The sequence below is a fragment of the Mastomys coucha genome, unplaced genomic scaffold, assembly GCF_008632895.1.
Source record: "Mastomys coucha isolate ucsf_1 unplaced genomic scaffold, UCSF_Mcou_1 pScaffold22, whole genome shotgun sequence".
NCBI lineage: Eukaryota > Metazoa > Chordata > Mammalia > Rodentia > Muridae > Mastomys > Mastomys coucha.
In genome coordinates, this window is record NW_022196905.1 from 60215291 (window position 1) to 60240760 (window position 25470).

General features: G+C 42.0%; 1 protein-coding gene across 14 annotated transcripts in view; it reads left to right on the plus strand.

The window, feature by feature from the left end:
- The window catches only part of Limch1 (LIM and calponin homology domains 1), a 308356-nt gene that overhangs the window by 266282 nt on the left and 16604 nt on the right, over positions 1–25470 (plus strand). For all 14 annotated transcript variants that reach the window (XM_031342511.1, XM_031342508.1, XM_031342509.1 and 11 more), the window contains 7 exons: positions 10605–10695; positions 12384–12544; positions 16562–16667; positions 20725–20765; positions 22217–22297; positions 23484–23576; positions 24625–24729. In XM_031342511.1, coding sequence (XP_031198371.1) covers positions 10605–10695; positions 12384–12544; positions 16562–16667; positions 20725–20765; positions 22217–22297; positions 23484–23576; positions 24625–24729 — 678 coding nt within the window. The remainder of the gene's footprint in view (positions 1–10604; positions 10696–12383; positions 12545–16561; positions 16668–20724; positions 20766–22216; positions 22298–23483; positions 23577–24624; positions 24730–25470) is intronic.

A 25470-nucleotide genomic window follows, 5' to 3' on the forward strand; every position in this document is an offset into this window, starting at 1 on the left:
TCTCTCTCTCTCTCACACACACACACACACACACATACACACACACACACACACATTTATCTACTTTTCTATGAATCTACTACTTACCTATGTACATTTTTGTATGTTTTTATTAGTTAAAAACTCAAAAATTTATTAAAAGTACAATTGATTTTTATTAGCTTAAACTTTTCAATTCAAACTCATCTATGGCAATGGACCAGTCTTCAGTGAGCAAGCCAAAAAGGATAGGGTAATTTAAGAACAGTGGACGTGAGGCTTGAGCTTTGGAGTAAGTCATGGCGTCCATTGGGAGGGTTATGTGGTTCATGGTCTCCCACCAGAGAAGCTCAGACTGGTTTTGCTTTCCCAACCAAAGCTGGCAGTACCCACAGAGGCACAGCCTAGGTCTTAAGGTACAGGCTGCTCTCACAAGCACCTTGTATCCTGCTGTGCTCATTTCTAGCATTTGGGTTTGTATTACAGTTCAAGGATGAAGAAATTGTTGAGGTTTCCTCAAAGATTTGGTCTGGAGGTAAACCTGCTTCCCGCCTCCTCTCAGTAAGAGGTGCCTTCTCACCAGACCCACATGCTGGACCGGATGGTGCTGTTCTAATTCAGCAGTCTGTCTTTTGAAGACCAAGTTCTTCTCATATCCTCCCATGTTCTGTGACAGAGACTCAGACGGAAAGAGTCCAAAGTCATTTCTGTCCCATCTGTGGACTGTAATCACCTCAATTCCACCTCTAGGGACGCCTTACAGAGCTTCAGAATTGGAGTGTTGCCTCCCAGGAGGGAAGATCTCAGCTAGTGAGATAACATCCACTTCTGCTCCTACACTTAAACTAGAAACCCCTCATCCTTAGACACTGTAGGGCTGGGCTTGCCTTCCTGAGAATGTTAGCAATTCTCCTTCCCCACCCCGTGCTGCTCAGGAGCATTTTCTAGATTCCCTTCATTCTGAAGGGATTACATACCTCACTAAGTGACTTAATTTAAGAGAAGCAGCACTTGTGATATGAAATAAATCATGTGACTTCAGAAGCCTGTGTGTTCCCATAAGGGGAACTCCAAAGGAAAGGTGATCTCGTGGCCTGTCTTCCCCATGGTCAGCATGATACTAGACAGTCTTGGAGTATAGGCCCAGTCTCATAGGCAAGCCTGGGGGTTTCTTTTTTTTATGTATTTTTTTTCCTAGTTAGGAGTAATTTCTAGTTGAATAAACTAAGTGCTTTTAACAGTATTTCTGGTCTGATCTCTAGTACTGTGCACTCTTAAACTTTGACAGGAGTCACTCCATTATTGTCTGAGTGGATCTATCATCTATCCATCTATCCATCTATCTGTCTGTCTGTCTGTCTGTCTGTCTGTCTGTCTATCTATCTATCTATCTATCTATCTATCTATCTATCTATCTATCTTCTATCTTTTGTCTGACTACCATCTATCATTTACCTATCTATGTATGTATCATCTACCATCTATGTAGCTATCATTATCTATCTACAAACTATCATCTTATCTATCCTCTAAGTCTATCTATCTACCATCTATCATCTATCTATCTGTTATCTACCAATCATCATTCTATCATCTATCTATCTTCCTTTCTCTCCTACTATGCATGTACATGTGAGTTTGAGTGTGAGTGTGTGTGTGTATAAAGTTGTTAGCTGTGTCTTATAGAACTTTGGCTCACCACTAGGAATTTCTTTGTGTGCACTGGTTACTTAAGATTCCAAACCTTTCCACTCAAGCATGTTATCCCAGAGTCATCTTAAAGGACTCTCCGGAGGAGAGTTAGGCACATGGACTGTGCCTGTGTCACAGTATTCAGAAGGCTTGTTCAGGAGCATTGGTGTACATTTGAGGCCAGCCTAGCCTACTTGGTTAGTTCCTGGCCAGCTAGGGAAACAGAGCGAAACGCCATCTAAAAATAAATAAATAATTGCTTCTTTAAAAGAAGAAGAATCTGTTTTTACAAAGCTGAATCCTTATTTTACTTCCTTCTCTGTTATCCCAAAGAAGCTAGCCATTTTATTCATCCTGAAAAAGTGGGATGAATTGATCCTAGTGAAAGTTGGTGGCTGTCTTAAAACAGGATGCTGTATGTCCAAGCCTATCAAGGATGGGTACCGGGTTGGATTTGTCTTTTCTGTTTCTGACTCATTTTCCCAGTTCTGTGGGGCCATCAAAAGAATAGTGTTCTTCTTTTTAAATAGTGTCTTTTTTTCCAAAAACTGCACTCTCAAACGAGACACTCTCTACAGAGGAGTAGCCTCACCCACCACTAAAATGTCACAGTTGCTTTAGGACAAGTTGGAACTGTGCAGAAGGCACAGTGGCAACAGTAGGCAGGAGTGTGAATTCAGAATGTGAGGTGAGCCCTGGGGGAAGGGAGGCGGCAGTGACGCTCAGGCCAGGCGCTCTGAAGTGGGAGTGGCAGCCCCCGGGCTCACGTGGGCACATGATGACATGCCACCTCTTTCAGTTTTCTTCTACTTCATCTTTCTCACAGGACGCTGCTGAAACCACACTTTGCTTCCTTTATGCCTAAGTTGGAAGTGAACTGGAATCTGTTGCGATACTTAGGCTGCATCTGCATAGACCATCCCATTCCAGACCCTCCTGCTAGGCTCAGCTCTGTAGGAATAGGATTATAATAGTGACCACCGTGCTACTGCATGCCTGCTTACTGAGGAGTGAAGTGAAGGCACACTCTATGCACAAATGTTTAAACTAGAAAAAGAAGCAAACTTGCTGAGTTTTCATATAAATATATATATATATATAATGTATATATTTCATAAATATATAAAATATATTTTAAATGAACCAGAGAAGCATATCAAACAATGTGTAATTAAATGCTAGGTTATAGACTAAGGACATCAGAGGAATATAAGATGAGAAAGAATAGGTGAGATCAGTGTAGATAGAATGCAGTCTGGGAAAGTTTTGAGTGGGATGTGGACTTTGAAGCCTGACCTTCAAGGTGGATATTTGATTGAATTGGGGGACAGATGTAGCTGTTCCACATAGTAGGAATATTAAAGTGAAAGGACTCCAAGAGAGATGTCAGATGGTGTTGCAGACTAGCTGCTGTTCTTTCCAGACAGACACACTAGTTCCCTTCCCTCCCTGTTCCTTGTGAGATCTTTCAGAGTTTAGTGTCTCTCTCTGAATCTCTGTCAGAAGCCCAATAAAAACCTAGCACCTTTGTGTTTTAAAAGACCGGTGTCTGTTAGAAGATGCGGTCGTAACACACATACAGGCTCCTAGATTACAGAATTGGGAAGGAATTAAGATTGCTTTCCTGAGGTGAAGATCCTGTGTTTGTAGACAGATAGATCTGCCCTAATCTATGCTATTGAAAGTCATGCTTTGTCTTCATGATGTTCAGCACTGACTGTCAGCTTGATAGGTTTTAGAGTCACCTAGGAGACAGGCCTCCAAGCATGTGTAGACTGGGTTAACTGAGGTGGGAAGACCCACTCTAAAGAGGTTGGCAGCATCCAATAGTCTGGGATCCTGGACAGAGTAAAAGGGAGAAAAGGAGCTGAGCGCCAGCATCCATCTCTCCTTCTGACAGCAGAGGCAGTGTGTCCAGCGCCTCATGCTCCTGCTGCCATAATGGACTGTATCCCCTCGAACTATGAGCCCAAGGCAGCCTCTCTCCCTTACGTCGCTTTCACCGTGTGTTTTTATTACAACACGAGCCGTGACTAATACAGTCTCCCTCATAGCTATCCCCACGGTAGTGCTGGTTGGTTTCTGTCCATTGTCAGTCATACTTGGATTTGGATCTTTTCTCTGCTTGGTGGTCTGAAAATGATCCTCTCCTAAAATTACCTCAAGAACTCCATGCAGTAAGCCAAACACGACCTGAACATGTTTAAGTGTCTGACTTCAGTTTGTGTATAGAAGTAAGTAATGGACTACTGTTACATATACTAATACATGTCAGATAGTTACGTGAAATTGAACATCTGCCAAGCACTTAGCTTAATGTCAAGGTCACTTGTAGACCACAGGAGCCCTTATTTTCTGTACTGCCATAATCAAGTACAAAGTAAAACAGTATCTTTCCCCCTAGAAACACAAAATGGGGAGAGATGTAAAGATTTCGGGAATTTACATAAGATTGTTGAAATTACCGTTTTGAGCAGATGTGAATTTTATATGCATGAGATGGATTCCTTGTCTTCTTCCAGCTGCTGGTGTTGGTCAATCCAGTTCGTTCTCTAAACATCATGCAGCTGTGAACAGCTCTTTCTAGATGACGCTATTACCTATACTCTTCCCCTGCTCCTTTTGTATCTGTTGTGTTCCCCAGTCTTGGCTCACTTCTACCACCTGGGCTCCCAAGATTCCACTCTCCAGACACAGTGACCCTCTGTCAACTCTGTTTCATGAAGGCCAACCAGATCTCTCTCCCACAATCACTCGTCCCCAAGGACAGTGTCATTGAACTGTCCCTGATGGTCGGTGGCAGTTCTTGTGTACTGAGTCAAGCTCGGCTCTTGGCTATCTCAAGCACTCCATGAACTTTTCTCAAACTGAGGGATGAGGTGGGTCTGTTTGTCCCTTGTCTTGAAAAAGCTTGTGGCCCTCCTCAAAAAAAAAAAAAAAAAATCAGCAGTTTCCTTCTGTTTTCTGATGCAGAAGAACAATCAGATCTTTCTTGCTCCATCTGCTTCTCGGTGAGGGCAGAGCAAAGGCATCCGAGTAGGCGCTGCTTGCCTTGCAGTTGACACCAACTGCAGATTCCTGTCAAATGTCGAGGGACATCTCTTTAGAAAGTGTTTTTTTCCCCAACCAGAAGTAATCTCAAGGTTGGTAGAGTAATGTTTTTTAAGATCTATTAAATACTAACTATATTTTTTGTATATAGAATTGTTTAGCAATTTCAGGATGATATGCTCCAGAGGAGATAAGTTAAAGCTGGCCCATGTTCAGTAGTTTGGAAAGCATCATGCAGATAGCATGGTCCAAATGTGTGTGTGTGAGGGGAGAGGGTGGTATTTAAAGCGTGGAGAAGCGGATCTCCTGGCCTCCTGCTTCTCCTTCTAGGGGTGACAGATTCTTAAGGTAAAAGGAGGATCACACGCATAGCATATGTGGCACTGGGTCACAGTACCAGGACACAAATACACTGGCTTTCCAGGCTGGCGTCCAGTTAGTCAAGACTGGAGCCAGAAAATCTCTCACCATCCCAGAATAGTCCCAGGAAGGTCCTTGGACACCACCGTTTAAATGATAAAGGTCCAACGATGAGCTGGAGCTTAGGTCTTGGGCTGGCCCTTACCCGTCTCCCTCGCGGCTGCCATCCATCCTGCCATCTACCATCTGACAAGGCTGTGGTTCAGGGGAGCAGCCAGTAGCTAGGTAGATTTTTGTGGCTAAACTGTGTGATTCTGAAGCCAGGAATCTGCCTCCTCCTGCCTCTGGTCTTGGGGCTGAGTCAGGTGGTGAGGCTAGTTTGGATGGAGTTCTTGATGAAGGGGAAGCCAACTCCTGGCTTAGCCTCATGCAAACCCTTCTGTGAGCTCATTCATTCCCGTCCAGGAAGACTCTTGTTTTTGTTTGTTTTCACCCTTGAAAAAAACTGTTTCCAGTCGGGGGACGGAAGACCTATCTTCTGAGCTGTAACCAAAGGGACGAACGCACGAGTCAGGAGGCACGTTTGCCAGCAAGGGTGTGTTTTAGAAGCAAACCTCTGATTCTATCTGGACTGGCCAAGGCTGCCAACTTTGAACTCATTTCCTTGGATGTGATGCCATTAATACAGAAATAACAAGCATTCAGGATGGAGAAGCCAGACTTGAGTTAATTAAACCAGCTTTGGGAATTTCCCTTGATTACAGTTAGGCCTTGTATGCTACAGAACTCAGAAAACTTTATAGAAAAATATAAGGTGCCTGTTACATTACCACTGTTAAATTCATTTTTTAAAAAAAATAGCTTAAAAATAGCCCCTTCCTTCTCTTGGTGCATATAAAGAGTCTTTGAGTTATGGCCTCCTTCCTCTCTCTCTCCCTCTCTCTCACTCAATTTCTCCTGAATATTTTGCTAGTGGTGGCTTGACTTGGGTGAATAGTATATATTTAAACTCAGCGTTTGAGCTGGATTGCATAGATAATACATCTATTTTAGAACACCATTTGTTTTCCACCCTTGGCGCTCTGAATGGCTGGCTGGCTAGGGACAATACGGTCTTGGCTGCTCTGGAGCTGACTGACTGAACTGCCTCCTGCCCTGGAGGATTCCAGGAAGTTCTAACCTTCTGCTGAATAATGAACAGTTGGTACAGGGCAGAACGGGAATAGAAATGGCAGTTTGGACTGTTTCTGCCATGAACTTGAAAGTCTCAGGTACTTACTTCTTATGGGTCAGAAACTCTAAATCCTGAGAGACCACCAACGGTAAATGTGGCTGTCAGGCCAGTGATGACATGGGGAGAGGACTGGCCCAGCTTACGGTTTCCACCTCTCTTGCCTCGGAGCACTGGGACCCTTGTGAGCCACTTACCTTCAGCCTTTGTGAAGGGACTATCCTGATACGGCCTAAGATTACCCTGATGGTTAAATGCAGTCATCTATGCCAAGGACCTCAGCAGCAATGATGCCTGCTAAAGGGGCGAAATATTAATCATGGTAACCATGTTACGGCCATTATTGAACCATACTGAATAGCAGGATGTAGGTTCTTAACCATCATTTCAGGGTGAAATACCTTAGCAATCTGAGAAGTCTCAAAGGTAGATACCTGTTAGCCATGCATGACTAAAGTTTTCCTGAACCGTGATATGGCAGTTACATAATCGTGGGCGAGGTAGTTAATGCTGGTGGATCGCCTCCTATTAGCATTATGCATTGTGTTGAATGGGCTTCAGCAATGCTCTTGTATCATTGAGTCCACTGGCACATTTTCTGGGTTTCAATGTCTACAAATCAAGACTGCTCTTACAATCCAGTGTGTCATGTTTAATGGTGTGTTTTCTTTCTTAGTAGTGCCTGAAATAACACAGCTCAAACTGGAAAGCCTCTTAGATCGCATAAATTATGTTCGTTTTTTGTTCATTTCTAGGATCCAGGCCCCGTTTGTAGTTGTTCTGTTCTAGTGTTTGGAAGCATGAGTGTTCTCAAGAGGCTCGTTCATCAGTACTGAGCTGCAAATTTGTTTTCCAGCTTTAGATAGTTTTCTATAATTTAATATGTTTGGAGAAGGAAGCTAAGATTCGGTAGTCCTGCCAGTATTTTAGATATTAATATCATAAAGCAAAACTACCATGGTGTATTAATGTGTCTAGTTGTGTTAGAGTGAACATCAAATGAAAAAGTCCAACTTATTCCTAGATGATGTTAGACTGCTTGATTTTCAGAGACTCCTATAGATATGTGAGTGCACACACATGCACATATACACACAATACCATATATATAACACATACATACATATACACAGAGATGTGTATATGTAACACACATAGGTACACAAATATGTAAAGCCTCTGTATAATAAAGAGACTTTGGTTGGTTATCTTCACTTATCATATTTCTTAAAGGAATTAAATTCAAGCTTGTTGGTATGATTAAAAGATGTTAGCCGGGCAGTGGTGGCACATGCCTTTAATCCTAGCACTTGGGAAACAGAGGCAGGTGGATTTCTGAGTTCAAGGCCAGCCTGGTCTACAGAGTGAGTTCCAGGACAGCCAGGGCTACACAGAGAAACCCTGTCTCGAAAAACCAAAGGGGAGGGAGAAAAATGTTCAAAAATCCATTGAATAATATTAACATGGTAGTTATTTTCTGTCTGTGTTTTTCTTATTGAAAATGTTTTTTGACATTGCTTGTCTCCTTGTGTTTTGTGATACTGAGGGTCAAACCCCAAGTCTTGTGTGGGCCATGCCAGCATTCTACCATTTGTCTAACCCCTAGGACTTTTCAGTGTCACTTGTCTCACTAATTTGGCCTACGCAGGGCTTGAACTTGTGACCCTGTGTGCCACCATGACTGATTTGCCTAGGGATTTTAAAGCCAGCCTCAAGACATAAGTCTAAAGTCTCAACTGTTTGAAAGGCTGAGGCAGGAGGATTGCAGGGTCTTTCTGGCCACAAAGTGAGTTCTAAGATGGACTGAGCAAGACCCTGACTTGACAAAGAGAAAAGGCTAGGAGCGGGGTGTGGCTCACTGGTGGACTTGCATATAGGAAGTTCTGTTGAATCCTCAGTATTGAAAAAGAAAAAAATACATTTTTACCTTGGTAGTATGCTCTTTCCAACTTGATATATGATTGTCCATCATTAGAAAATTCCAGTCTAATTATGAGTATTTCAAAATACCTCATCCCCCAAAAGAAAAGTCCAATTTTCTCACTAGATACTATTGTAAAATCTTTTAGAAGTTTGAAAGGTTTTGATTTAAAATTCTATTTTTGATTAAAACTTTTTACATTCATTGATTTATTTTGTGTGTATGTATATACATATGTATGTATATTTGTATGTGTGTATGTATGTATGTGTGTTGTCTGTATGTGTGTGTCTGCTATATGTACATATGTGTGTATATATATATGTATGTGTCTGTGTACATGTATGTATATATGTATATGTCTGTATGCATGCATGTATGTATATATGTGTGTCTATATGCATCTATGTATATATGTATGTATGTATGTACATACATACATATGTGTATCTGTCTGTATGTATATGTGTCTGTATGCCTATATTTATATGTATTTGTGTGTCTATGTATGTGTATGTGTGTGTCTGTATGTATGTGTGTGTCTGCATGTATGTGTATCTGTCTGTATGTATGTCTGTCTGTATGTATGTATATACGTATATGTGTCTGTATGCACACAAGCGTGCCTTCGTGTGCTTGTGGGTGTCAGAGAACAACTGGAGGAAGGTAGTTTTCTCCTGGGAGATGTTTTATGAAGTATTTAATAATGCCCATTCTGAAGATCAATATTAGCTTCTATTTAAAAAACCTTTTGAACTTTATGAAATACCTTATACACACTAAAAATTCAACTTTAGTCTTTTATGTAAAACTTCTACTATAAATAAATAAATAAATAAATAATAAATCACATAGTGGACTTGCTGTCTTTGGCACATGTCTTCCAGATACGTTTAGTTTAGCCTTTCACTTACTTTTATTGAACAACCAAGATAAGAGGAGGAAAATTTTGGACCTAACTCTAGAGTCAGTTCCCCATAAAGATAGTGTAAAACCACACTGATTTTTTTCGGACTGTAGAGCATTTATAACATATAAAAGTGTGTGTACGGAAATGGAAAAAATCATTCCAAAATGTAAATGCATTTAAAAAAATAAACACTATTAACATTTTCTATTTCCTTGGGGTTGTACATTTATATTTTATTGGTTTAGCTAGCATAAAGCAATGGGCTTTATAATGACATTTTATAAATACACTGGGCATGGCTCCTATTTCTCCTCCCCCATTGCTATCTGCCACCATCCCATCTCCCCCCCCACCCCCGCTGATCTACTATTTAGTACAATTTTGTCTTTATACCACATATAGGTATGGTATAGATATGTATGTGTGTGCACTTGTGTATATAAATGTGTACATTGTATATTTCAATTTACATATTAAGATAAATATTTATATGTGTATAAGCATATATACAATCTTGCATATGTAGACATGATATATGTGTGTGTGTGTGTACCTTAAATATTTTACTTCTACACTGAATAGCAGTAATTTTCACACATCACTGCCATATAGCAGGTCCCGTGTGCTTTTTTGTTTGTTTGTTTGTTGTCTTCTTTGTCAATGCTTGGGATCAGACAAGCCTAGGGCCTCCTGAACGCTAGGCACCTACTGACTCCCACTGAGCCATGTCCCCAGCCTGCTCAGCATCTGATTTTCAGTGACTGTGTAGTGTCGTACTTCCCTTTATGGTCCTAAGTAATTCATTCAGCTATTCCCCATCTGTTGAGCATTTAGGTTGATAATTTATTTTTAACTATTACAAAAAATTAAAGCATGCAGCTGACAACCTCGAGGCACTACTGTGAGAGAGCACTTACCGTGGTGTGGTAGTGAACCGGAAGTCAAGGAAACCCCTTAGTGCAACGCTGGGAAGGAGGCTGACCTTCCCAGCCATCAGAACGGAGGAGAAGAGATGGCTATGAAAACTATGGCGAGCCGCAAGGAAAAGCAGGTCCCTATGCCCAGGACAGCCAACTGAGAAGTGCATTATCCTTTAAAAGTCAAAACAAAATCCCCTCTGCTGACAATAGGACCCATAGCCAACTTGAAAGGATTCAGGAGTGACTGGATGGTAACTTTGCTTTATAAAGTTTGGTGGTAGGACCAGGGAAGAAGTGAGGGTGTGTGGGAAGAGGAGGGCTGGGGGAGAGTGAACTTGCTGGAGCATGCTTGTTCTGGCTCACAAACGTCTCTTTCCAACAAAGTAGACTCCCAACATAGAGCTGCTCAGAAGCGGGGGACTGTTTGCATGGACAACCCACCTTGTTGGCCTGGAAATTATTACTAAGGAAGTGGCCTTTGCTTCTTAGAACTTTCGAGGGCTTGGTTATTCAAGCGAGGAAAAAAAATATCTTTTTCAGGCAGCCTCTGAGGAAACTGAATCGAATGGCCAAGAGGATGAAGAAGGTGAAGAGAGGTCAGGGACCCAGGATGTGGAGCCAGACGCGGCAGGTTTGTTTCACAGCATGCTAGTTTTCAGGTAAACCTAGGTGACTTGTGATAGAACGGCCCAATTTTTCCTACTAAACTCAAGGGGAGTATTGGGCTCTGTGTGGTTGTGCTGCCACCTAGAGGCTGTGTGGAGAAATTCTGACTGTGACATTAATGTCCCTGTGAAAATAGGAAGCCAGGCTTTGTGTGTGTACTCTTGATATTTTACTTCTCAAAATAAAATGATCTCCATTTAAAAACACTTAATTACTTTATAGAAATAATCCAAATACTGTGTTGTCCCAGTTGCTTTGTGGTAATTATGATAAATATCAACTTGGAGGAGCAAAGGGTTTGTTTAGAACTCCCAGATCGCAGTCCGTCCATCGAAGGGGGTCAGGGCAGGAGCTCAAGTCGGGAACCTGGAGGCAGGAACTGAAGCAGAGACCTTGGAGGAACACTGCTTACTGTCTCCCCTAGCTTGCTCAACTATCTTTCCTATGCAGCTCAGATTTGCCTGTATAGGGAAGGCCCCCCTCACACAAGGCTGGGCCCTCACACATCAATTAGCAAGCAGGAACACGCCATGAGGACATGCCTACAAGCCAATCTGACTGAGGCAATTCCTCAACCAACTTTCTCTCTTCTCAGGTGTGTCAAGTTGACAACCAGGACTAACCATCGTCAAGGTCACATTTTATAGCACACCTTCACAGTAGTAGATAAGGTGTACACCAAAATATACATAATAATTGTACCCATGGTGTGGCTTGGTTAGCAGACTATGTAAGACCCTAGATATTTTTTTATAAGATTTTCTACACATTTGTTTTGGTTAATATGCAAACTCCTCTTCCAACACCAATTTATTCTTAAATGGCATTTTAAAATACCATTACTAAAAACAAAAGCTAGATTTTCCAGCTAGACTAGGCCTCCACACATAAATACACCCCCTCGATGAGTGACTTTTCCACTCTCCCCCAACAAAGTGCATCTAATTCTCTAGATATCGGAGAACAGCTTCTTTCTCATGCATTATATCTGTCTGCCCCTCAATCCCTAACACAATCCAGTTAAGGAAATGTAGTTTTAAAAAGGAAAGGTCTTGGGGAGGTAGCTCAGTGGGCAAAGTGCTTGCTGCGTAAAGTTGAGAGCCTGCTTTGGGATCCCCAGCAACTTCGAGAAAGCTTGAGCACCATGCCTGTAACCCCAGGACTTAATGGGGCAGAGACAGGTGGGTCCCAAGGACTTGCTGACCAACCAGGCCACCTGGAGAAAGGGATCTGCAGTTTCAGTGAGAAATTCTGCCTCAGAAAATAAGGTGGAGCTATAGAGGAAGGGATACTAGAGGAAGCCAGCCTCTGGCCTCCAGGCGAGCACAGTGGCAAACACAACAAGGAAAAATTAGTTTGTCACTTGGTCACAAGCACAGTCTGGTCTATGGGCATTCTGTTATCCACTTTACCATCACTAAACATTTTGTGTCACATGCTACCCAGGTGTGCGTGGCTGTTAAGAACAACCTTTTAGAGTAGGGCAGTTTGATGGGGATCCTGGGCCCTTTGCTGTATGTCCTCCTGTAGTGAACCATCTTGTCATCAGGAAAGGGAGGGTGGATCTCTGATGAAAGGGTCATGATTTTGAAAGAAAATGGTCCTTTGTGTGATGTCCTTTTTCTTCCTTTTCCACCTGTGACCGCCCTCCAGAGCCCCAGCATTTTACAACAACAGTGACTCGGTGCAGCCCAACAGTGGCCTTGGTGGAGATTTCATCCAACCCGCAGCTGAAGAATGAGGTGCCAGAACAAGACCAGAAGACGCCAGAAAACGAGATGAGTGGGAAGGTGGAGTTAGTGCTGTCACAGAAGGTAAGGTCACGGTGTTAAACCCAGAGGTTAAAGGGCTTCAGGCAGCCGTGAGAAGCCCACTGCTTCCGGGGCAGACAGCAGGCATGAGGGCTGGCTTTCTTACCTGTCTTCAAACTATAGTTCTCTCTAAAAACTCTATGTTCATTACACACACACATACACACACACACACACACACACACATACACACACACACACACACACACACATATGCATATACACATCATGCTTGCACATTGTAAAGAGATACCATGACCAAGGCAACTTATAGAAGGAAACATTTCCTTGGGGGCTTGCTTACAGTTTTCAGAGGAGAGGTCCAGGATCATGAGAAGTGTGGGATCAGATAGGCAGACATCATTCTGGAGCAGTAGCCAAGATCTTACATCTGATCTACAAACAGGAAGCAGAGAGATTGGTGGCGGTGGGGTGGGAGGTGAGGGAGGGAAGGAGGGAGAGACAGAGACAGGCACACACAGAGAGAAACAGAGAGACAGATGGAGAGACTAGGCCTGGCTGTGGGCTTTTGATACCTCAAAGCCAGCACCCCAAATGACATACCCCCTCTAACAAGATCACACCTTCTAATCCTTCCCAAAACTATTCCATCAAGTAGGGAAGAAGCCTTCCCTTAAGTCTGAATCTCTAGAGGCCATTCTCATTCAAACTACCAGTGTATATGGAGGGAGGAAGGGGGGCAGTACAGACATTTGCATTACAAATATATCAAATATCATAGAATATGTAAACACATTTGCTAAAGGTTCAAACAAATGGAATGAGAAGTCGGGTAGAGAACTGAAGCCATTCTGTATTAGTAACACTTCCAGCATTTACAACTTCCATTTCATCTTAAAGATACTTAATTTTATTTAAATGTGAACATGTTGTAGAATCCTGTTAAACTTAGGTTTCAGCTTGCTGTGGGTGGACTTGCTGGTTTGCTTCTTAACTTGACATCTTATAAATAGTCTCTTTCCATTGTGTGCCTACTTCTTAGCAACGGTATTATCTGAAACCACTGGATAAAAAAACAAGCAACTCATGATACAATGGCCTCTTGTATTAAATGTGGTTCATACGTAGAGCCTTATTTATAGTAGTTGGGTTTGTTTTTAAATACCAAGCCTAAAAACTCTACCATTTATCTCAGTGGTTGATTTCTAAAGAATTTTAAAACTATGGAGTACATTCCAGACCAGATGGGCAGACTCTCTGGACACATGGTCCCAATGTCTGTCAAAGCTCTGGGTAATCCTAGTGACCCCCAAAGGGGAACCATGCCTTGTGCAGTAGTCAGATTATTTATGGCAATGTCCCATCCTAAAAATCAACCTAAATACAGATTTAACCTTCAAGTGGAAAATATACCACTTAGTTCTGTTTCATACAGAATTTACTCAGTCACATTAACTGTACACCTATGATGGCGCCAAGTGCCGTACTAGACACTGGATATTTATTTGATAGGGAACAGGACACAGCGTCTAACCTCACAGAGCTGAGTGGAGTGTCCTTGGAAGAGCCTCTAAGACGCCTGTTGTCTGAAGCATTTTGAGTGTTTCAGATCTCAGCTATTCCATGTTTTTATACAGAGAGAATTATGGAGCAATCTGGAGGTCCACAGAGGATAATGGAATCATGGTTGTCACAGTAGGGTGGGCAGCAGAGTTTCCATCTTTGCCTTGGTACCTTAGCTACAATGTGCTTGTAATCATTACTTCCGGATTATTCTAAAGTCAGTACTTTCACATAATTCCAACCTGAAAGAAAACTCTGTAACATTTCTAGAATTTAGATCGAACCAAATAAAATGACTGCCGTAACTTAGGGTCTTCCGTACCATTAATCGCCTCTGTCCTCGCATCAGTGTGAGCCATCTTTGGACTGCCAGTTTCATGCCCAACCACTATGGGAAAAGCCCTCTCAGGGGTTCCCAAGTTGGTTATCTGCTTTATTTGTTTTTCTGTCATGTCTGGTTAGTAAACATGAGTTTCAGAATGGTGGGTTGTTTTTTTTAAATAAGCATAAAATATCCAGGATTCCCAGGTTATCCTTGGTATCAAGTCTACACCTCTAAAATTCTATGGTTCCAAGTTTAGAAGCTCTGATAGTTGGTTAGCAAATGGAATGATGACCTCTAGGGCAACACTTTCCACACTGGCCCTCCCTGTAACACTCCCCTCTCTCCTCTTTCTCTCTCTCTTTTTCCTCTCTCTCTTTCCTCTCTCTCCTCTCTCCTCTCTCTGACTCCTTTCTCTCTCTGTCTTTCTCTCTCTCTCCCTTTCTCTCCTTGTTTCCCTCCCTCTCTCTCTTGGTCTTAAATAATGGTGATCACTGTACTTACAACACCTTTGATTTTCTGATTTCACTTGGGGACATTACCTTTGTAAAGCAAAGCACCTGGCTGACATTTCTGCTATGTTTAACTCTTTCATTTGCAGCCAGTTCTTGTCAGTTTACACCTAACTCAGGAGGGAGCATCTGTGAGCTGAAGACAGGAAGGTTGTGAGGACTCAAGGAGTGGCTCAATGATTAAAAGTACTGAACTTAGTTCCCAACCATCCATAGCAGCATCATAGCTACCCCTAACTCCATCCCTAGAGAGACCCAATGCCTGTGGCCTTTGTGTATTTGTGTGTGTGTGTGCATACACGTATGTGAACACACACACACACAGTTATAAGTAAAATTATAAGTAAAAATAAATATTTAGAAAAGTCAAACCTAGCATGTTGTGAACTTCAGTGAAAATCAGACCTTAATTATTTGCTGTATGCTGAATGCCAAATTCTATACAGCCACCTGATTGAGCAATGCTGACCATAGTGATTGTATTTTCTTCAAGATTCTCTTAGAATTGAATATACTCTTAATAAAGAAAAATAAAGCACAACAGAGAATAAATAAATGTTGTGTGACCTGAGGTCATTCATTGGCTGTCACACTAACCATGGATAACACATACCAGCTAGAGTTGGAACCAGAGTTAAGTCCTCTGAGAAGCAGAAAGAACCCAAGCATGTACAACTACACTCTACATCAAGGTTCAGAATGTAGATTTAGGCTCTTGTCGTACGCCACTGTTGAAATGTTCGGCCATCTGCCTCTAGCAGTGAATTGATTGACAGTAATAAGATAACAAGAAGGTTCTTCTATTCAGAGTCTTTAGATTAGGGAGAAACAAATAAAAATAAATAGCAATGATACAAAAAAATCTTAATTGAAACATAAGAATTTTTAATGCCTATAATCCTAGAACTATTTATCATAATGACAAGTCATCTAATGTGCTTCACAAACTCCCCAAGGACACCCTGTGGTGACACTGTTTGATTCTAGCTATTTGGGGCAGTAGTTCTTTGTCAACAGGCAAAGTACCCTGTGTGTTGCATAACCTTATGGGAGGACAGAGTACTGTCTTTAGAATATTGTCCATTAAAAGTGGCATTGCTGTATGGATTAGCCTTAGAGCAAAGATGGCGTGAATCATTGTCTGTGGCTTATTCCATTTCCTGACAAGTTCAGCCAGGTATAATAACAAGAACTGAAGCCTAGAGTCTTCGTGTGTACCTTTGACCTCAGCACACAGGAGGCAAAGCCAGGTAGATAGTTCAAGGGTAGCCTGAATTACATAAAAGTTATAACCAGGGATGCATAGTAAAACACTGTCCAAGAAACCACACACAGAAAAGAAGAGGAAAGAAAGAAGGGAGGGAGGGAGGGAGGAGAGAGCGAGAGAAAGGAAGAAAGGGAGGGAGGAAGGAAAGACTCCGATTGTCTTCTGAGATTGAAGAAGAGGGTTCACCATGTTTTTATCCCCTTATTTAATTTCTAAGAAAAACTAACCACTCTATTGATTCATAGAAGTGTGAAAAGTCATTAGGAAAGGAGAAAAATTCTATTGTAAAATTAAATGTTTCCGTTTACTGACTTATTTAAATAGTCAGGCTATAAGCCCTGTGGGTTAATTGCTGGACACCCTTCCTAATGTGTGTGTCTGTTGCTGCGGTCCAGGTGGCAAAGCCAAAATCCCCAGAACCAGAAGCAACCTTGACGTTCCCATTTCTCGACAAAATGCCTGAAACCAACCAACTACATTTGCCAAATCCCAATTCTCAAGGTAAGGGGAGGTGGGTTCTCGTAGATCTTCATAGCCTGCTGGGTCTACCTGTGGTAAAATATACTTCATGAGAAAAGCTGGTTGCATCCTTCATGTGATGTTCCCTTCGCCATGTTGTTTATCAGAGTCTGTGAATTACGAATTTCAGACTGGAAAGCTGAGATGCATTTTCTTTTTTTTTTTTTTTTTTTTTTTTTTTTTTTTTTTTTTTTTTTTGAATTAGAACAATTCGGAATTTATTTTGTTAGAATGATCCATGACCCTTAAGTCCCCAATCCCTACCTTTAAGTCTCAAGGAATTCTAAAATCTTGGATATTTAGCTTGTTTTTCCTATGATGTTTTCTTCTGATTGTTATTGGGAACCCCAGCCACTGAGTCTACCCTGTAGCCAGGCATTATGGGTAAAGCATGGTTTGAATATGTGTTGAGACTTTCTTTAAATTTGTCTCATCTTGGCTCCAAAACATGACAAGATAACTCAACTTTTTTTTTCAAAGAGCTTATCTCTTAACATATTTAAACTTTTATTTTTGTTCTATATTATATCTGGGTATGTGTAATTATTATTGTTCTTACTCAAGCCAAATGTTTACTCTTTCAAAAATTGTTCATAGTGAGAACATTTAATAGTTTCACAAATGAGAAATAAAATACATAAACCATTAAAGATACATCTTCAGTATGTGTGTAATCACATGCACACACTAAGGTTATGTTTTAATATGCTCAACATGTAACATACTTGGGGTGAATTTTAATGTGTCAGTGTATTTGCCATATTTTAATGTTTGATATAATGCAGGGGGAGTAGCTTCTAGTAATACGGGCACTGAGGGCCTGTGAAGGTCTTCATGTTGTATTTGCTCCCACTTTGTGGACCACAGATAGGTTATAAACTCACCTTTTATGCTTTAAGAATCCAACTTCATGCTCTTTATCCTCATGGAAAACCCAGATGCCCAGGAATGTGAACCAGGAAAGATGGCAGTCCAGGAATCCTGGCATCCTGGGCATTATTTCTCAAGATGGACAGACCAAGGCTTCACTAATACAAGTCCTTTACAAACAGCTAATATGGGAGGCAGGACCAGAAGGTTCCATGTGATGCTATGTTAACATTTTCCTCCAGTGTATTTTGTTAGCATCTGTCAGAGAGGATGGCACAGAGCTCATTGTTCATGGTTTATTGTTAGCTACTTCGGGTCACCATTAATACCATCTGAGCTGGTCTCCATCAACTTTTGCTGATCATTTTTTAGGCACCCATGCACAAAACAAGGAACGTTCAATAAGAAAGTCAGTGGTACACATACCAATTGTCATTAGTCTCTTAATGTAGAAGCAAATTCAGTACTGCCTCCAAAGCATTGGCCTAGAATTTTCAGGCTTACAGTCCTGAAATCAATGAGTGAAAATAAGATCTCACAACTGAATCAACCGATTGGCCATGCTTAGACACTATCACTACATTCCCTTTCCAGCACTTTATAACTATGTAAATAAGAAATATAGTTAGGATAAATATGTAAGCCATATCAATTAGTCTTGATGCCTTATATATTTATATATCCCATAATACATTCTGGTTTTGAGAAATTGCTTTTGAATTGAAGAAATTTACCTCATGCTTTATGCAGGTCAAATAATTTTAAAACTTAAAATTCCATAGTGCTGGAGTATTTTAAAAGTAATTCCTCAAAGGGAAGCTGGATTTGGCAGGCATTTGTTCTGTTATGATGTGTGGTTCATGAACACTATGATTTTAAGTGTGAGCACTGGAGACAGAACACCTTCACATCCTTGGCTCATCAAGTTTTAAGCTACAGGGTCTTCTATCCTTCTCAGTTTTCCCCAAGATCTAACTGCCGGTCACATACAAATAACCACACTCTGGCTTTTAAGAGAATTGGATTTAGTTATTGAAGAATAATGCCAGTAAGGGTGGGAGTATAGAGCTAAGCGCTAGGCATAAATAATAAACTCTTCTTGAATGCTTTCCTTTAAAAAAAGAAAAAGAAAAAGGAAAGGAAAGAAAAGAAAAGAAAAGAAAAGAAAAGAAAAGAGAAGAAAGGGAAGACTGACAAGACAGTGACGGGGTTTGAAGTAGTATGTGCCTGATCTGGCGGGACTGGCACCTGGCACCTCAAGGTCTGGTCCTTTAGACCTGTCCAGAGGCTCAGTCTGTACTTCCTGTAAGTTCACATGTCCACATAATACTGACGTGGAATCCTTTCAGCCCTGGAATCCCGACCTGAAAGCCACTGACTTGAACTATTTATTTAAACAGCGTCTCAAGACATTGCACATGGATATGAAATAGCCTTCAGTGCTTATTTAGACTCTTCAAAGTGCCTGTCTTTCTGGAAGCCAGAGACCTCCAATAAATGTAACCTTTGAAGGCATGATTGTCTTTAGTTTGGAGTGTGGTGAAGAAAGTCATGGGTTATGGCCCAGATACAAGAAGTCAGTACACACTTAAGTGACTAGCATGAATTCCAGCATCCAGTCCAAAGGAACCAGAAGCCCTGGAGACACACCTCATAAATTCTCTCTCTCTCTCTCTCCCAGAAATTGGTGTCTCTCCAGTTTCTTTAAAGTCATCTATTTATAGATGCTCACACAGGCCACTGAAGATCTGCCTGTCAACCTGAGAAAGGTCCCTCAAAGCACACACGTGTACATCAATACAGTCATTCAACACTCTGGAAGCACTCATAAAATACAGTTAAAACTGACAGAGTTCCTTTGTCCAAGTTGTTTCTATAAAAACATGGGCTTTAACCTGCAGCGTTCATTGCTCCGGGAATGGAAATAGCAGAGCCCAGTGCTTAGCTACGGAGCAAATGCTTGCCAGAACTTCTGTGTACTTGGCACCTCCGGCTGTCACAGACATGTGCCTGTCTGTATGTTTGAAAGGAAGCAAGCACAGACTTCCCCCTTTCATCAGCGTGATGTGAAAAGTACCACAAGCCCACTACACAGCTCTAGTGCCTTTTAGATTTTCCTGGAGTTGCTTCTGCATAGCCTGTTACTGTGGCTTCTTGACCTTTAACCCTTCAAAAATATCCCTACTAAGTACAGGGGTGAAAACTTTCACTCAGCACCCACAGAAACAGGAACACAGACTGGCCAGTTCTACTGCCCATTGTCCATGTCATCAGGTTTTATGTGTATCGTGGTAAGATGTTTTATGTTAGGTTTGGAGACGGTCAGTCCCTGGGTCAACTCCAACTGACCCTTCCTTGACATGTGGGATGTGTTCTGCTCAGTTCTCACCCAGTTTCATGGATTTCTGTTTGTTCTATTTTGCCATCTGATCTAGAGCTGCCTGGCAGTGCCCCGCTGAGAGTTCAGAACTCTTGGCGACGGTCCCAGTTTTTCTCCCAGTCAGGTAAACAACATACCGAGTCACTGCCTTTTCTTTATGTAAAAATCCATGTTGGGGCAACCAATGTCATTTGGCATTTGTCTTCCTTTCTGATTTTAGATAATTTTTTTTAAAGAGAGATGCTTGTTTGTGACACACTTAGCAATGAGCTTGTTCTTCGATATCAGCACCTGTTGTACTAAAATCGGGAGGAATTTCATGGAACTTTATACTGATTTTAAGATGCCAGTGGGATAACACCATCCATGTCTACCTGGTTCTTTCCCCCTTTAAAACTAGGATTAGAAGCCACAAGAGTGGTGGTTCTCTTGTTAACTGTGTCACACTCTGTTCTTCCTGGGTGACATCTGGCCTCTGTGTGGTACTTCTCCATGTCAGACAGTAGAGGATCTGCTCCCTTTGTCAGAACGCAGGGTGTGCTAAGAGCCAGCACTAATAGCTATAGTCTACGCTTCCTAGAGTCTAGTATCTGGTGCTTCCCAATGTCTTCCGTTCTTCATTCCTTTTGGTGATGGGCACCACCTGCCGCAGGGCTCTGCTTCATTGTGGTTTTCTAATACTGACGAAGTTAACACAGGAACTGCACTCGATTGAGAGGATCACAAGACCAGCACAGCCAGAAGCTACTCGCACTGACCAGCCTCTTTTCTTTCTTTCACTCTGCATAGCGGATTCTCCAAGCAGTGAGAAGTCCCCTGTGAGCACACCTGTAAGTATTCCCTCTTAAAGAACAAAGCCGTAAATTTAGAGTGATTTTTAACTTGTGTTTGATTCTCTTAAGGAATACTCAACCAAAACTGAGATCCAATTTTTTTGTTTTTAATTTGGAAACAACAACTTAATGCTGCCCTGTAGAGGCATGTAAAGCCATGGATTGTTATTCTATGAGGTAGTTTTTCTGTCCTTCCTGGAAACAAAATACTGATCCCTTTCTCTCCTTGAGTCCAGATTTACTAGCCTGGGCTAGTATATTTGACATAGAGGTAATATATAAACTCTCTCTGTTTAATCCCCCTTGACTGGTCAGTGAGATGCAAATAGCCTTCTTTCAGGGTAGTTGTGAGTATTAATTAAAATCATTATATAACTGCCACTATACAGTGCCTATACAGACGTGATCCCTCCCTCCCCAGTGAGCAGTGTAAGATGCTTACCATAGCCAGTACCACTTAGTATCTACAAGCTAATGTTTGCCTTTGTGACCCTGTAGAATGAACCACCCCTTGTCAGAAAGCCTTGATATCTCCAGCCACACTTCAGAGCTAGGAACCATACGTGAGGGTTCAGTCATAAACCAGTCCTGGTAATCCTGGGTTTCCTAGAAGCGAAGAACTCCAGAATGACTCCAAAGCTGCCATCAGCACACGGAGCTGAAGAGGATGACTTAACACATTGACTTCTATCTTAAACATCTACAACTTTTGACATCTTTAGCAAGGATGTCAAAGTACTCATGTGCCCCTGGATTGGGATGGAGAGGAAAAAGGTCCTGTAACAGGATACACTGTTACCTCCTGTTTGTGGAAAGTAGGAGTAAGAGAAGCGGTGTACTCAGAGACAGAATCCACCTGTGCTCGTGTTTGTTCTCAGCCCTGTTATAACCTTCTCTATGGATTTTGCTTGTGCTCAGTCTTGAGTTTGAGTATTTAATATGCTGGTCTCTAGGCTGGGGCTCCCTCCACTCATCTTGCTCTGAGGCAATATTAACCCACGTTAGGGAAAGCTACCACAGGAAGCAATCGTGGGATAAAGGGTTCCCTTTAGAAGCAGCAGACACTAGCTCTGAGATGATGCATCTGTCCTGGCATACACCAGAATTAGCATGCACAGTGGGCATCTTGATCAGGAGCATGGATGCTTCTAAGACATCCTTCTGGGAGAAATGGAGCAAAGCCTTCTCATTCCTTTGGCTAATCACTACATGTTTCCATTGTCCATAGGAGGCACAGAGGCATAGAACCAACCCAGCATTTTGGAAGCAAAGTAAAAGGGTTAAGTTTGGGAAATGGTTTCTGCCACCAATGAGGACATTTAGATTATGACAATTTGTTTCTATGTCCCTTGGGTGCCATGTTGAGGCTGTCTTCTCACCCTGGCCAGCCCTTGAGGACCTGCCTCAATTCTGAACATGGGGTTACTTTGTTTGTTTTCACTGAACAGTTTAAGTTCTGGGCATGGGACCCGGAAGAGGAGCGCAGGCGACAGGAGAAATGGCAGCAGGAGCAAGAACGTCTGCTCCAGGTAGGACGGACCTACTCAACTCCCTGTGCTCTAGAACTGTCCGCTCATAATGTCTGCCACATTGAATAGATTGTTAGCCCCGAAACACGGAATCCAGTTCTTCTCAGAAACTCATGCGTCTGTCAATGCTTTGTGTCCAGACAACAGAGTCTTGTGCTTGATTCTTTCTGCTGTGGGGGACGGGAGATCATGTACATTAGTGCTTTAAAAATATGTCTCTAAGCAGTGATTAAGGGCCAGTCTACCTGCATTCATTACCTCCTCAACGCACCAAGTCCCAGGTCAAGAAGCAATGAGAGTAAATTACACAAAAGCTATTTGATAGCATTCAGGTAGAGTAGAATTTAACATTGGTCTAATTCCTTCAATAGAATTATTATCCCATTTTTTTCAGTGAAAGCTGAAAATGATCAATTCTAGAAATATTCTGAGAAGAAATGCAACATGCTTCCATTTGCTTCATGTCCAAAGTGACCCAGTGACATTCGAAAGTGACCTATTTGTATACTTGAGGTGTGCCGGGAACACACATGAATAGCCCATTTTTAGTTGAAGAAGTGAAGGTTCCCAGAGATTCGATTAGCTGCCTGATATCACACAGCTGATAGGTGCAGAGCCTGGACCCAAATCCAAGTCTGTCCAACTCTAAAACCAATGCTGTTTCCGCCACACACCCAAACGCTCACATAGAGAGATATTGTAAACCTCATTACATCTGATGCTATCTGCTACTCTAGAACTGAACTTCAATGTGGTCTATTCTACTTCCGCTTCATATTTTGTTCTAATCTTTTTGCCCTGATTCCCATGGTATGAGAGAACAGGAAGTGAAGCTGGACCCTAAAACCTCAGAGTCCCACCCAAGTGATAGAGCTTCCTCTAGTGAAGCTCCACATCCTCAAGGCTTCCAAACCTTCCTAAACAGCTCCACTATCAGGAACTAAATGTCCAAATACGGGAGCCGATGGGGGACATTCCTCATTCAAACCATCACACGTACCTAACTTGAATGAATAAGACGCAAGAGTATGTTCCTTTCTTACGGTGTGAATGTTTTGGATTCCAAATGGTCACGCATGAAGAATGTCTTGCAACACGTTGTGCATGGTGCTTTAGAAGAGGGGAAAACTTCCCCGTGATGGATGCAGTGCTCACTCCCAACTGTTCTTTGGACATCCCCTAACAGGAGAGGTATCAAAAGGAGCAAGACAAGCTAAAGGAGGAGTGGGAAAAGGCCCAGAAGGAGGTAGAAGAAGAAGAACGCAGATACTACGAGGAGGTATGATGCTCCTGAGGGGAGTGTAACTTTGTCAGCATGCTCTTCAAAGTCTGGCACCACCCTTTGTGTGCAGCATGTGCGGGCATGTGGCCGTGTCTGACTGTATCCATAGCGGTGTCCCATCAGGTCTCTTTGAGAGAATCACATCATATGCGTTCTAACAGACTACGGTAACCCACCCCCACCATGTGGATTGAACCACGTTCAAGGAACCACTGTAACCACAGCTGCTGTCCTGTCTGAATCTGATTCTTTTTTTAAAAAGATTTATTTATTATTATAATTAAGTACACTGCAGCTGTCTTCAGACGCACCAGAAGAGGGCATCAGATCTCATTACGGGTGGTCGTGAGCCACCATGTGGGTTGCTGGGATCCGAACTCAGGACCTTTAGAAGAGCAGTCGGTGTTCTTACTCGCTGAGCCATCTCTCCAGCCCCTGAATCTGATTCTTGATCTGCCTTAGATAACATTGAAAACAGCAACAGATTTAGTTGTGTGTGTGCACTTACTTGTAGCAAGTGTGTTTGGTAGTAACAAATTAGTTTCGTAGGATAATTTTGGCACTAAAACTAAATACAGGCTTACTACTGACTACATTTACTATCCCATGGTAGAGGAATTTATGGAGAAAATTTGCATCCTGTTTAATGTTTTTTAACAATAAGAACAAACAGGCCATGGTATAGAATTTGGAAGGAGGTATCTGAAGTGTCTCTTATCTAAAATTTGTTGTGACCAATATTGTTGGGAACTTTACCTTCAACGATAACTTGTTAACTGATCTCCATAGTAGTTTTTCTTGACCGTGTTCTTTTCTAACGCTGATTAAGACTTGTAAATTCAATACGAAGTTCCAAACAACTACTCACTTGGTGTTATTTGATTTGTATGCTCTGGAAAAATAGCATCTCTTTGATGCCCTGCTTATTTATATACATTCTGATGATTCCCCCACTCCCTGGAGTTCCTTAATGGATTTTTTTCTCTTGACAGATTTTTGTTTTTAATTTTTTTCTTCATCTCATCTATTCCTGTCTTTGGCTTAGGAGCGTAAGATAATTGAAGACACTGTGGTTCCATTCACTATTTCCTCGAGTTCTGCAGATCAGCTGTCTACATCCTTGTCTGTAACTGAAGGAAGTGGGACAAGGGTAAGGTCACTGATGAAGGCCAGTTTGTGACATGCATAACCGAATCCAGGTTTCCCCATAACATTCAGTACCTTCAGACCAGGACAGGCGGTTCCTCTAGACCATCATCTCCCTTGAGGTCATTTCAGCCAGCAGCTAACACCACCACCAAACCCTAAGCTCCCCGCTGCAGAGCAGTAACCATTTCCCTGGACAGATCTTCCCAGACAGGCTAGCAAGTTCTCCATGTGCTGGAACCCTCTCTCTGCCTGGCTCAAGGATCACTATTCCCTTCCATGGTCATTGCCCCTCCCCTCCACGTGCCGTCCCCTTCATGCAGGGCCATGCATTTCTCTGCATTTTTTTTATCAGCAGCAGACATGCCCACAAGTGCATTCCCACCAGCTGCCACAAAACTAGCTGCTTAACCCCCAAATTCCGCATGAACTTGACATGTTTTTGAGGGTAGAGAGGCTGCAAAGACTGCTTGGCCCCTCATCTCCCAAGTAAAGTACCAGATAGAAACATGCCAAGACTTGCACAGTAAAATAACACATTGATACCAGAGTCCATTTGTCCAGAAGTAAGCAGCCCCGTGACTTCATTTTGACTCCTGACCAGTCCCTTTTGTGATAGTTTTTAAAAAGCTCTCAATTGCACATTTATTCTAAGTATTTGGAAATCATTGAAATCATAGAAGAGTTCTTTGGGGCAGAAGTAGGAAACTAGGGCGGCTATGACGAGAGCCTGCTGTACGCATGT